This window comes from Ictalurus furcatus, chromosome 27, assembly GCF_023375685.1.
Source record: "Ictalurus furcatus strain D&B chromosome 27, Billie_1.0, whole genome shotgun sequence".
NCBI lineage: Eukaryota > Metazoa > Chordata > Actinopteri > Siluriformes > Ictaluridae > Ictalurus > Ictalurus furcatus.
This window is the reverse complement of record NC_071281.1, coordinates 8,327,513-8,342,823: the sequence shown is the minus strand read 5'-3', so window position 1 is coordinate 8,342,823 and position 15,311 is coordinate 8,327,513. Positions and strand designations below refer to the sequence as shown.

General features: G+C 39.9%; 1 protein-coding gene across 2 annotated transcripts in view; it reads right to left on the bottom strand.

The window, feature by feature from the left end:
* Positions 1–15,311, bottom strand: part of adam10a (ADAM metallopeptidase domain 10a) — a 115,362-nt gene that overhangs the window by 23,189 nt on the left and 76,862 nt on the right. For both annotated transcript variants that reach the window (XM_053617239.1, XM_053617240.1), the window contains exon 4: positions 5,099–5,257. In XM_053617239.1, coding sequence (XP_053473214.1) covers positions 5,099–5,257 — 159 coding nt within the window. The remainder of the gene's footprint in view (positions 1–5,098; positions 5,258–15,311) is intronic.

The following is a 15,311-nucleotide window of genomic DNA, read 5'->3' as shown; positions in this document are numbered from 1 at the left end:
TTTGTTTTATTTCTTGATTTGTCGTGTTAAGCGCAGCACTCTGGCTGAAATTCCCAACACTTCGCTGAATTAGGCAGTTGACTATCCCTGATCTATAACACCAGGGTGGACTAGCACAGCAAGGGAGACCACCACAGTTACCAAACTGAGCTTTCATTTTCAATACTAGTATTCCACTGGAAAGACAACATCGCTGGGAAATATGACAATAAGCTATCATAATAAATGATAATCGCTTGTATATGCTTATAGCAGGTATCATCAGTACTAAAACAGAACAAAAAATAACTGAACTAATTGTTTGGCATAGGCTTCTGTTTTATTAGCAAACCTCAGCAAAATGAAATATATGTTGAAAATGGCTTAGTGGTTAACCCCGTTGCCTCCAAAGACACGCATTGTAGCCTGATTAGCATTTCCAAATTGTCCAGTGTGTGAATATGTGTGTGATTGTGCCCTGCGATGGGTTGGCACCCCATCCAGGGTGTCCCCCGCCTTGTGTCACGAGTTCCCTGCGTCCCTGTGTAGGATAAGCGGTATGAAAAACGGATGGAAGGTTGGTTGTTTTCATGGATTATATATAATATGATTTTTTTTCTTTCTTTTTTTTTTGCCATATCACTATCTCTAATATAATATATATAATATAATATATCTCTAATATAAATGCCTCCACATACATCACATACAAGACTCTGGGGGTTCTTTTTCATCTGAGGCACTGAAAAGTGTACCAATATCTAGAAGAGTGATGGAAAGAGATGACAGTAGTTTTCCCGGAAAAAAAAAAAAAAAGTGCAACATCTAATTGAAATGTTGCCCAAGTAAATTATGCAACACATTTGGAAGGAAATATAGCTACTTTATAGAAGAAACAAATAATCCAGAAATAAACCCATACTGTGATACATCTGATCACGTTCATTCTAGTACATTTTCACCATAAATAAATAAGGTCTGTATGGAAGAAAGAAGAATGAGTGCTCTATTATGAAAGAAGGGCACAAACATGCTGGGGTGTTTCTCCACAAGGGGGCAGTAAAGGAAGCAGCACAAGGCTGTGTGATGGATCTTGATTGAGCGTAAATGCCAACCAGGCTAATCAAAAAGGAAGGGGGTGGGGTTATGGAACTCCTCGGGAAATACTAAGATTTAGACATTCCTGCATTCTGACGTATTAATTAATTTAGTTATTTAGTAACATACCATTTGCGACATCAGTAGCCTCAAAGGATCTTCAGTGGTGTGACTCAGTGTGTTTACATGTACACATGTAAACAATAGTCACAATAATAAACATTTCAACTATAACTGGAGCAACAGGTTTATTTAAGAAAGTCATCTGATCTGGTCTAAGTCAGCTAATAATAGTACCATTATTTTTGCAAACGATGCACGCCCCTCAAGAGTCACTTTGTAACTCGTCACCAAACCACAGAAGAAAGGCATGTCAAACAATTCAAATTGTTCTACTTTTTTGAGAGTTTATATATATATATATATATATATATATATATATATATATATATATATATATATATATATGCATGTTCATGCACTAAATAAACTGATTATCAATTATCTTTAACATGTTTTCTGTGGTCTGGTAACAGCTTTGATACTCTTTAAGGTATTGTAGTATGGTGCTTACATGGCCAGTTAAATGCAACCAGATATTGATTATTCATGTGCATGTCAATGACGCTGGACGTAAGATGTTTTTTTGTTCGACGAGGGAAACAGGAAACATATGGTGAAACTTGGACCGAACAACCGGCGAGTCGAAATGAACATCAGGACTGGGAGAACTGGGAGGCGTCGGCACATGTGTGTCAGACTAACACACACTGAGCTGTTTTCTTCTGCATGTTTTTCACTACTCAGCAATGACTTGTCCTATCATACCATGGTCTCATTTTCCAACAATACAACTAAAGCAAAAAAAAAAAACAAAAAACAAACAAACAAATAAAGAAAGAATAAAGAACTTCAGTAATGTGGACACATTATAGGGCTTTTTCCTTGCAAACAATGCAATTCCCAAAAGTTCTTGGTTCCCTCTTCTATTTATAACATCTAGTAATGAAATTAATACATTATTCATAATAATAACTTGATGGCAGGTGTGTGTGTGTGTGTGTGCGCGTGTGTGTGTGTGTGTAAATAAAATATGAAGGAAATGGCACTGCCTAAACGCTTTTCTCTAATGCTAATTTTCAAACACCATTTCAATTTTAACACTTTTATTTGACCTCGTCGGGTCAAAACTGAGCATCATCTCGATAATAAGACTTCAATATGCTTGCTTATGTTTATTATAAAGATGAAGCAGAAAACTGAGCAGAAATGCACGAGTCATTCTGATAATAGTTAAGTGTAATATCTAGGCGGATGGGTGGAGTGGGAAGAGGAAAACAGACAGATATTTAACAGGATATTAACAGTGATATTCACCATGCTATGGTTACAGTGCTGTTAGGAAAGGGAGGAAAGATCTACGTTGGGGGAAATCAGAAATTATACAGTCATTACTGATAATCTCGCTTTGGAAAAACAGACACACCCAAAGAGAATACACACACACACACACACGCACACACAAACAGAGCCTGGAAACTGGATTCTTTAGATACAATACGTTATCAACAAGCCAGAACACGAAACAAGCCCACCCATACACACACACACGCACACACACACACACACACACACACACATGCATGCAACCCTCTGCCTGACACACGTGATGATTTCTGTCCAGTGAGACACTCAGCCACTGTGTGTCTCTGGGCCTGTTCCTGTCCTCGCACTTCCTGCCATCAGCCACATTACGACGGTCTTTATACTCTACGATTACAGCAGCCTTAGATTATTACTTGTCAGTCTGTACCAGGTGATGTGAATAAAATCTGGGCGATAACATCTTCCGTGTACTCCATGTCAGATTTTATGATGCGGATCCTCTAACGGTAGCACTGCTATTAAAGAAAATTACTACGTTCTACTATCATTACTTCATCAATCAACGTGATCCGGGTTCGCACAGAAAATAAACCGCAACATTCTTCAAAGTGAGCGCGAGGTAATAAGGATATTCGGGCGGCTTATCGACGAGTGTCGTTCACAATCTGAGGTTTGAATAAAAAGATTTCTGCCTACGGTTTCAATGGAATGAAATCGCCCCGGTTCTAATATTCATTATGTAGTCCATTTCCACTGATTTCTATATTACCGCAGCGCCATAACACCACGCCTTTAACTAACTCTAACCTCAGCACACACAAAGCAAAGCTATTGTCACTCCGTACAGGATTTAATGATTATTATTATTGTTGTGCCCAAAAATGCTTGTGCTTTTTTCAGAAATTTGTGATGCAACTTGCAGAGTTTTTTTGTGGATTTTTTTTTTTTTGGAAAACTACTCGAATTGGCTACGAAATTGTTTTGCACTGTCTTTCGCAGTGATTGTTGATAACTGAGACCTTTTAGCTGTACTCGTGTTCGACTCGTGTAAATCGAAGAGGACTTTGACTGCATGCGCATTTCCATGACATCACATGACGTGTCTTGGCCCAAATCTGCGGTTATGTTGAAAAATCACAAGCTCCTCTTAATATTGCGGCGTTTGCATGATTTTACATTCACTTCTGCGATCGCAAAATCCTGGCGGTTCAGAATTATTGTCTGTGTGTGTGTGTGTGTGTGTGTGTGTGTGGTAAAGAACCTTGGGTATAAATACTGTTTCCAAAAATATTGAGGATTTTTTTTATAGCCTTTTCTATTTTACAGCAGTTCGCGCCCATAATCTCATGCTGTTAATACACATCAGACTGTTGGCTGCTCATAAACACAATAATATGCGCAATATCATATCATACAAGCACACTTCTGGGCCTAAAACTGGCTCTCTGCTCATACTAAAGCTGCAGTGTGTTATTTGTTTTGTGTCCAGGCCTATAATAATTATACACTTTTTTAAAAAAAAAAAAGTGAGATCAGCAATGAGCCAATAAGCAGGGGTGGACGAATAATCACAGATTTACGTTTAAACTCCATTTGATTCATGCAGTATTTCCTGGTGGTGCAACACATTACTACTCGTTCCTGAATTACATCGTCTGCTAAACTAGAAGCATAAATGCACGGCCAGACTGTGATGCAAGAAAAGAAAAGCACAGCTCAGGCACTCATTCAATTTCAGTAACCGCTTTATCCTGGTCAGAGACGATCCGGTGCTACTGCGCAGCCTGAAAACCACAGCCCATAGCTCAGAGCTCAAATGTTAGCCAAAGACTTACTGTCATATTGTTGAGGGTGCAAGCTCAAGATCAATCTCATGAAGAGAGAGAATAAGAAAAGGGTCATCCTGAAGATTTAAGTACATACTCGAGTTGATTATTCTGTATTAATGCACTTAACTAGTATGTTATACCCTGGATATAAATTACGTTAGCGACATTTTCTTATACTTTATATATTTCTAGACAAGCGTAACAGAAGAATCGGTAATTGACCCAGCAGCACAAGCCTTCATTGCAACAATGATTTGATTTGGAAGTTGACTAAATCTCCTCGGCTCTTCACGATTAGGTTAAGAAAGCTCCATAATTAGAGAAAGACAACCCCTGATGCGAAGCTTTTAAGGTTTCTGTGGCTATAACTAGCACTTCTATACCAAGAAGGGAAAACCTGACGAAAAAATTCTAGTTCTGTTCACACCGCAAATTTACACATACCCTGAGATACTATTTAAATCTTTTGTGAGGTTGTTCAAATCTCTTTTAACATAATCTCCATTAATATCCAACACCTGTTTAGACAAAAGAAGTGAAATTGAATCAGAATCAGAATTTTTGAGTTCACACTGTCAAAGACAGATCAGATCTTAAGTCAAAATGGATTTGGTTCACTTTGCCTGCGGTGGGACTGAGGCCTGTGTGTAACTTGTGAGGAAAAACAGATTTGCTAGAATGTGAATATAGCCAAAGTGGTCCAAACTGGATTTGAAAAAGATCAGATTTGTGTTCATACAAGTCTGTGTCACATTTAGGTATTTTAAGCTTTTAACACTGATATATCTCTGAGAACATGCACTCACCGATGTCATCCTCATGGTAGATGACAGAGTGGTAGGGTATTTTTCGCGCTCCAAGGTATCGCTCAGCTGGTTCCACATAATACATGCCTCGATGACTCTGAATGAAGCCCTCAAACTTTCCATCCACAATAGACCCATGAGTTAGAGTGTCCTTCTCACCTGAGGAGAAAACACACACATTAATACATGCATTAACACGGGTTAGGAAGGCAAAAGCCAGTCTGCAAAACTGTTTAGTCAGGGGCAGTTTCAGAAAAACTCACACATACAGTGCTATGAAAAAGTATTTGCCCAATCCTGACTTCTTCTGTTTTTGTGAATATCTCATACAAAATAATGAGATAACCTGAGTAAACACAATACAGTTTTTATTTTAAACTTAAAATCTGGTTGTGCCACCTTTAGCAGCAATAAATGCAGTGTAACCAAACACTTCCGATAACTGGAGATCAGGCTTTCACTTACTTCTAGGACTAGGATTTACTCCTATGCTTTGGATCATTGTCTTGCTGCATAATCCAGTTGCACCTGAGTTTCAACTTACAGACTGAAGACATTCTCCTTTAAATATTTCTGGTAGAAAGCAGAATTCATGTTTCCCTCAATTATTGCAAGTTGCCCAGGCCCTGAAGCAGCAAAGCATCCCCACACCATCACACTGCCACCACCATGCTTCACTGTAGGTATGATGATCTTTTTGTGGAATTCTGTGTTTGGTTTACGCCAGATGTAACGGGACCCCTGTCTGCCAAACTGTTCCACTTTCAACTCATCAGTCCACAGAACATTCTCCCAAAAGGTTTGAGGATCATCAAGGTGTGTTTTGGCAAAATTCAGATGAGCCTTAATGTTCTTCTGGGTTAGCAGTGGTTTTCACCTCACCACTCTTCCATGATGCCATTTTTGCCCAGTGTCTTTCTGATCGTGGAGTCATGAACAGTGACCTTTACTGATGCGAGAGAGGCCTGTAAGTCCTCTGATGTTGTCCTTGGCTCTTTTGTGACTTGCTGGATGAGTAGTTGCTGTGCTCTTGGAGGAATTTTGGAAGGTCGGCCACTTCTGTGAAGGTTCACTACTGTGCTGTGTTTTTCCATTTGGAGAGAATGCCTCTCACTGTGGTCCTTTGGAGTCCCAGAGCCTTTGAAATAGCTTTGTAACCCTTCTCAGTCTGATGTATTTCAATCACCTTCTTCTTCATCATTTCTGGAATTGTTTTCAATTTTTGCATAGAGTGTTACTCAGTAAGACCTTTTAACCAACTTCATGCTGTTGAGAAAGTTCCATTTAAGTGTTGATTTGATTGAACAGGGTTTGCAGTAATCAGACCTGGTTGTGTCTAGTGCAGCTGAACCCCATTATGAATACAGATTCATAGATTTGGGGAATTAGTAACTACGGGGGCAAATACATTTCCACACAGGCCTAGTTGGTACTGGATAACTTTTTGCTTCAATAAATAATGTTAGCATTTAAAAACTGTATTTTGTCTTTACTCAGGTTGCCTTTGTTTTATCTTAGATTTGGTTTTAATTTCTGAAACAGTTTAGTATGAGATGTACACAAAAACAGCAGAAATCAGGCAAATACTTTTTCACAGCACTGTATATAGTTTCAAATAGCTTTACTAGGTCAGGGGATAAAAAAAAAAATACTCCTGAGATGCTGTGAACGTCCCTGACCGTCCCGTAATAGTAACTTAGAGTCAGAACTGTTGGGTTAAAACGCACACATCATACACCGGCTCAGATACATCCTGTATCATCTCACCTGAAACCAGTTCAGCCAAGTCCCCAAATTTCAGGTATGATTTAACACAGAGGCACAGGCCACAAATGTGATTGTACTTATCTATCACAACATTTTGATTAATTCACATGTTAGAAAAGGACTCTTGCTAAATATTCTTTCTCTCTCTCTTTTTTTTTTTTATAAGAGAAGGAAAATTCCCTTACATCTTACATCCTGAAGCTGTAACCACAATGATCATCAAACAGTAGATGAAAACTACAAAGGAACCAGGAAAGTCCATTAGCTGTTATAAATAATTATGCAACATATCGTGTGTAAACACAAACACACACAGCACTATAAGGCCAGATGGTAGGCAGACAGGACGTTCCTCCTGAGGATGTTAAATCTGCTGGAGTTAGTCAGTTTGAAGGGGCTCGTCTCAAAATCTGCTTCATATGAGATTATTCTTTCACACAAACAAGCACACATCCCCTGTGACCTTCAGATCTGCCTCATAACAAGCGCTCTAATGAGATTCGAAAACTCTAATGTCTTATGTCACTGATAATCAAAGCAGAAATGTTTATGGGGAAAAAAAATAAAACAAACTTACTCACTATCTATCCAAACTTTGTGAAGAGCAGACGGCAGATGCACTAGTCTTAATAAAAAGTTTAATTTTGTAAGGTGAAGCAGATTGCGGGGTTTTTTACTGAACTGTGCCAGTATGGCTGCGTCTGCTGGCAGGAAGACAGCGAGACTCTCATGTGGCTCTCTAGATCTAAACTGGATTTTCACATAAGTTCTCAGTTCTGCATTCGAAAGAGAAAACAAAAATGGTCCCAAGCCGCACTGCCAAGAACCCCACTGACCCGGAGCACACTGATCCTAAGTGGTTGCTGTCCTGCCAGAGAAATGTGGAACATAAAGTCAGGCTTTAAAGTACTGAGGAAGGAGGAAGATAGTGCTATGAGGTGATCAAGAACCGGGGCAAGAAAAGTGTCAAGGAAAACTGTGGACTGATTGTTGATAGGGTTTCCTTCTGAGATGATGTGATACATATCTCAATGAAACACCACCTGGAAACACAATAAACAATCCGATCAGGGTTATTATTTTTTTTTGTGATTGTTGTGGCCAAGAATGCTTGATTTTGCTGCAGCTTTTTTTCAAAATTTGTGATTTTTTATTTTTTTAACCAGCCGTGTTACAGACACAGTTCGGAAAAAAGCATTTACGGAACATATTTAATTAAAAGTTTTTTAAAAAATCTTTGTGTAACATCTTTCTGTGTAAATATCTCATGTTACAACGTGGACACCTGCGGCTTATAGACAAGTGCGGCCTATATATGTACAAAAAAAATTTTCTTTTTAAAGTTAGTGGGTGCGGCTTATATTCAGGTGCGCTCAATAGTCCGAAAATTACGGTACTCATGTATGACACACGTGAATGCGTGCTGTGATGATGTCACATGATGTGTCTTGGCCCAAATCTGCAAAAAATCTGTGGTAATTTTGAAAAATTGCAAGCTCCTCTGAATGTTGCGGAGTTTACTTGGTTTTACGTTCATTTCTGCGAAGGCAAAATCCTCGAAGGACTGATTAAATATTCTGATGCTGAAATATTTGTGATGTGCTTAGTGCTGGTGATGTATTTGCGGTATTCCTATGAGAACCTGGTGCTTTTCTGCCATATTGATATCACAGGGTTACACTGCTAGCACAGTTATAAACCAGCCCGTACAGGATATCATGGAGTTTTTTATGATTGTTGTGGCCAAAAATGCTTGCAGAAATGCTTACGATGCAACTTGCGGTGTGCTTTTTTGCGGAAAACTAGTTGAATTGGCGAAATTGCAGTTACACGAAATAGTTTTCCACGGTCTTTCGCAGTGATGTTTGTTGGTATATGAGACCCTTTAGCTGTACTCAAGTTTGGCGCATGTGAATCAAAATCAAAGAGGGCTTTTTGTCTTGGCCCAAATCTGTGGAAAATCTGCAGTAATTTTGAAAAATGGCAAGCTCCTCCGAATATCGCGGAATTTGCTTGATTTTGAGTTCATTTCTGTGGTCGCAAAGTCGCGAAATCCTGGAGGGACTGACAAAGGTGTTTAAAAGGGGGAAAAAAGGTCATTGATCTTATCAAAACGATGACGAGTGTGATGTCATTGATCACGGTATTAGGATGAACGTTGAAGCGTTCACTATTTGATCTGTTTGAGCAGAGTGTACAGATGTGGAGGTGAGAGAAATGGACAGACTAAAGGATTAAAGCACTGCTGCATCACTCTCTTTAGGTAGAGATAAAGCAAGGACTAAATCCCACTGCACCACTATCAGCAGGTAGACAATCAGCATTGTGGGTAATGTAGGAAACTGTAAACCAAAGTGAAAAAAAAGTCGGCTAAGAAATGACTAAATAAACCTCGGGTGCCACAATCTATTTAAAAAAAGAGAGATACTGTCACAGAGAGATTTTCACTTTCACAGATACAGACATCCACACAGATCTATTCAGTCATGATAGCTTTAAAGCATTTTTAAATGATAAATTATATAACATTATAAATATTACAACTAGTGCACTGACTGAAATCGATTCAACTTTACATCCTTAAGTGTAAGGAATATCGTAGGAGAATAAGCAGATCAGCAACCAGAGCAGAAGAGCTGCCAGATCTCTCCCACTCAAGTCCTCCTTTTTCTCTTACGCTTCCTTTCCATTCATTTGCTCCAGCACTGATGGAGAGCTACAGGAATCTGAGTGTGCAGGTGGAGCCGGCCAGCATTCAGCGCCTGGTACACCACTTCAACACAGCATTTTTCTACTCCAAATAAGGCCAGGCTGGCTGAAACCCGAGCCACCTGATGTAGAGATTTCTTGTACGTACTGCTAGATGTTTATAACGATATTTATATTTTTAGAGTAGTTGTACCTGATGTTGTACATGACTGAAAATGTGCTATCTCGCAGGCTATCTCCTATATGACCACTCTCACCTTCTGCCCACATGAGCGCAATAACTTCCTATAACTTCTGCTGTGACTTTTTATTTGCTGTGTTCCACAGTATCCCAATCTTAATTCTCTAAATGGTTTAAACCATTAAGTAATAATTAAGTTACTATTTAAAGTACTATGTTGACTTTTTGTTAATGGAAAAAGATTTATCTCCATATCAGCATGTTATATATATATATATATATATATATATATATATATATATATATATATATATATATACACACACATACATACATATGTATATATATATATAGAGAGAGAGAGAGAGAGAGAGTATTCATCAGATTGTTTGCTGTAAATAAATGTCTTAAGGCAGATTATTTTGGACTTTTGTTGAACCGAACGCAACAGCACCACCAATGTTGGATGGCTTCATGACGCAACGCTGACTTTGAGTTCTTTCTCACTCAGACTGTAGATTCATGCAGCCAGTCAGTGACATTTGCGTCAGATGATTAGATCTAAAACATCCCCTTGACTTGATCATTTGGGCTGATATTTTTCAGCTCATGTCACTGACGCACCCATGGCACATCGTCAGCAGTGATTAAGAAGGCGAATGTGAAAGCCATTATTTACTTAGGCTACGTCTACATTAATCCAGATGGATCCTTAAAACTGTATTTCCATTTTAAAATGCTCTCCGTCTACACTGCCATTCTCAAACGTCTTCCAAAAACTGCTCGTCAGTGAAGCAGTGAAGCGTCTGAAAACGCTTACATCCCTATACCGTGCATGGTAAAAAAAAAAAACGTAAGAAGCTCTGGCCTGTGTCAGTTCCATCAGGCGTTTATTTAAAAATGCAATCTGAAGGTTGTAGAAAGTGACAGTAATCTTTAACAAAGCTATCAAACTGGATCGCAGCCACAACTGCAGTACAACACTGTCCACCATCTTGTTTGTTTCGAGTGAAATTGGTCAAACGACTAAAAATATGTCATTGTTTTTGAATATCGATGTCTTTTCGCAGTCCAAACTACAACACAAAAACGGCGTTTTCAAATTGATCTACTTTGGAGAGCTTTTTAGGACAAAATTGCAGTCTCAGTGTGGACGTAAGACCAAAACCTAGAGAAAAAGATGCGTTTTTAAATTTATCCGGATTCATTTGGACATCGCCTTAATCATCCTTTTTCCAGAAATCATGCATGAAGCTGCCTATCTATCTTTAAATATGTATATGTGTGTGGAATAGTTTGCCCATAGCAGTCTACATTCTGCAGATAACTGCCAAGGCTATAAGCTACTGTTATTAAGCTACAACTACTGTCATTACTGTTAATGTCATCACTGTAACATTAACGATGCAAACATAAAACCTAAATCTCTGCCTTTTTAATGAGGGTATTGGGTCTGTCGGCAAACAGTATGCCCCTGATGAAGCAATGAAAAAGAAATGCCTGCATGTCTGTACGTGTTTTGGAAGAATTCCTCAGACAGTGAGACAGCAATTAAGCATGCTTGTTAGAATATCAGGCCATGTCCAGACACTTCTCACATCGCGCAGATTATCAAGTTCATGTGGAATTGGCATACAGGTTTGAGTGGTTTTTTTTCTATTTAAACTTTTATGTCAGTGTAAAACTCTGGAATGTTCATCACTAATTAATTTTAAAATGTACAACAGGAAAAAAAAAAAAAAAAAAGTCCTGTGCATCATCATGTACAAAGAAACCATTTCATATACACTGGATTTGAGTCACTTATATGAAAAAGGCTGGCCTTTCTTTCTCTCTCTCTCTCTCTCTCTCTCTCTCTCTCTTTCAATGTCAAGCAGTAGAGCGAGTTCTGTAATGTGTGCAGGAACCCTGCAGCTCCAGAAACGACTACGACTACAGAAAGAGGATGCTAATGAATAGGAAAGTGGTGGCAATTTCACAGCCAGATTTAATAGAAATGCTCAAACTGTTTGCACTTGCTATTGCGCTAACACAATCAGTGGCTGGAACATGATTAATGGTTCACCCAAACTCAGGCCGTCTGAATAATTTGTGCTCCAGTGTGGCCCGCTGCCATCTTACATACTTGACTCAGGCGCCGGATGCGATCCGAGGCTTACTGCAGCGACTTGGTACCATTTGTCAAAAGTCTGGTCATCATCAGGAAAGTGAAGAGGCAGAACAGTGAGAGCGAATGCAAATAGAGGGCTGACAGAGTCGAAAAGACCGGGAGACAAAAATCCGAGTCTTAAGGGATGAGACGTTTACATTTTTTAAATTATTATTACTATTTATTTATTTATTTATTTTTACAATTACTGCCTACATTTATATTAAATTAAATTAAAATGGCGCACTTATATAGTGCTTTTATCCAAAACGCTGTACACTGTGTCTCATTCACCCATTCACACACACTCCAATGGTAGCAGAGCTGCCATGCAAGGTCCTAACTTGCCATCGGGAGCAACTTGGGGTTCAGTCTTGCCCAAGGACACTTCGGTATGTGGAGTCACGTGGGCCGGGAATCAAACCGCCAACCCTACAATTAGTGGACAACCCGCTCTACCACCTGAGCCACAGCCGCCCCATTAACCTGTTTGTCTGTAGCATCAGCAATGGCATATTTTTGGCACTTCTGTGAATATATATATCTAATGGCATATTTTTGGCACTAATGTATACATATATCTCACAAAAGTGAGTACACCCCTCACAATTTTGTAAATATTTGATTATATCTTTTCATGTGACAACACTGAAGAAATGACACTTTGCTACAATGTAAAGTAGTGAGTGTACAGCTTGTGTAACAGTGAAAATTTGCTCAAAAGAACTCAACACACAGCCATTAATGTCTAAACCGCTGGCAATAAAACTGAGTACACCCCTAAGTGAAAATGTCCAAATTGGGCCCAATTACCATTTTCGCTCCCCGGTGTCATGTGACTTGTTAGTGTTACAAGGTCTCAGGTGTGAATGGGGAGCAGGTGTGTTAAATTTGGTGTCATCGCTCTCACACTCCCTCATACTGGTCACTGGAAGTTCAACATGGCACCTCATGGCAAAGAACTCTCTGAGGATCTGAAAAAAAGAATTGTTGCTCTACATAAAGATGGCCTAGGCTATAAGAAGATTGCCAAGACCCTGACACTGTGCTGCAGCACGGTGGCCATGACCATACAGCGGTTTAACAGGACAGGTTCCACTCAGAACAGGCCTCGTCATGGTCGACCAAAGAAGTTGAGTGCATGTGCTCAGCGTCATATCCAGAGGTTGTCTTTGGGAAATAGACGTATGAGTGCTGCCAGCGTTGCTGCAGAGGTTGAAGGGGTTGGGGGTCAGCCTGTCAGTGCTCAGACCATACGCCGCACACCGCATCAAATTGGTCTGCATGGCTGTCGTCCCAGAAGGAAGCCTCTTCTAAAGATGATGCACAAGAAAGCCCGCAAACAGTTTGCTGAAGACAAGCAGACTAAGGACATGGATTACTGGAACCATGTCCTGTGGTCTGATGAGACCAAGATAAACTTATTTGGTTCAGATGGTGTCAAGCGTGTGTGGCGGCAATCAGGTGAGGAGTACAAAGACAAGTGTATCTTGCCTACAGTCAAGCATGGTGGTGGGAGTGTCATGGTCTGGGGCTGCATGAGTGCTGCCGGCACTGGGGAGCTACAGTTCATTGAGGGAACCGTGAATGCCAACATGTACTGTGACATACTGAAGCAGAGCATGATCAGTATGCAGTATTCCAGCATGATAACGACCCCAAACACACCACCAAGACGAAAACTGCCTTGTTAAAGAAGCTGAGGGTGAAGCTGATGGACTGGCCAAGCATGTCTCCAGACCTAAACCCTATTGAGCATCTGTGGGGCATCCTCAAATGGAAGGTGGAGGAGCACAAGGTCTCTAACATCCACCATCTCCGTGATGTCGTCATGGAGGAGTGGAAGAGGACTCCAGTGGCAACCTGTGAAGCTCTGGTGAACTCCATGCCCAAGAGGGTTAAGGCAGTGCTGGAAAATAATGGTGGCCACACAAAATATTGACACTTTGGGCCCAATATGGACATTTTCACTTAGGGGTATACTCACTTTTCTTGCCAGCGGTTTAGACGTTAATGGCTGTGTGTTGAGTTATTTTGAGGGGACAGCAAATTTACACTGTTACACAAGCTGTACACTCACTACTTTACATTGTAGAAAGTGTCATTTCTTCAGTGTTGTCACATGAAAAGATATAATCAAATATTTACAAAAATGTGAGGGGTGTACTCACTTTTGTGAGATACTGTATACACACACACACACACACACACACATACACACACACACACACACACACACACACACACACACACAATTTCATTCAAAAAGTGAAACCTTCATATTTTCTACATTCATTACACATAAAGTGACATATATCAAACCTTTGTTTGTTTTAAATCTCTTAAATGACCAAAAATCCAATAAAAAAATCCAGTATCTCAAAATATTCAAATAAAGAATTTATAATGCAGAAATGTCGACCTGAGAAAATCTCTAATCTAATATAAGTGAATCAAAATGAGACTGTTTGAGCAGATGTTCTAAACACAAAATATTCCTGTTAATAAAGAAATGGTACACGTTTGTAATTCTCATAGCTCTTGATTGGCTAGTAATCTTTGTTTTTGACTGAGCAGCCAAATGAAACCGTAGCACCATATTTGGAAAGCAGAAGCAGTGAACAATAAAACTAACCCTATGCCAAGGCTGTGTGTGTTCTGGTGTGTAACATAAACAATAACCGAATCTCACAGACTCATTTACTGTGTGTGTGTGTGAGAGAGTGTGTGCGTGTATGTGTGTGTGAGAGAGAGAGAGAGAGTGTGTGTGAGAGAGCGAGAGAGAGCAGGAGACAGAGAGAGAGAGAGAGAGAGAGTGTGTGTGTGTGTGATTTCTCCTCCTGCTGCTAGTGAAGAGCACGCAGGATATTTCCATCAAGAAGTTGGGAGCATTGAGGAGAGAATGAGGACACTGCACTGCTCTCTCTCTCTCTCTCTCTCACTCTCTCACACACACACAGCATAGATCGGTAACCTTGAGTCATGAGCTCTGTCTCTGTCTCTGTCATGGAAAAGCATGAGTAACACACTACACACATGAACACAGACACATGTTTTTTCTCTCTTTGTGAGGACCTTGTATTGATATAAATGATCAGCTAATTAATATTTTACTACACCTGAATCTAACCCTGACCTCAACCTCGGTAACAAAAAATAAATAGTCTGGCTTTTTATGGCACTTTTCCACTGCACGGTACGTCTCGACTCGACTCGACTCTGCTCGCCTTTTGTGGGTTTTCCACTGTGTATAGTACCTGGTACCTGGTCCTTTTTTTAGTACCACCTCGGCCGAGGTTCCAAGCGACTTGAGCCGATACTACCTGTGAGCCACACACTGAGGGAGTGGGGAATTCCCCTTAACGAGTGGCTCTGTATTGTGCCTGACTAAATGTGTGTCGTTTAAT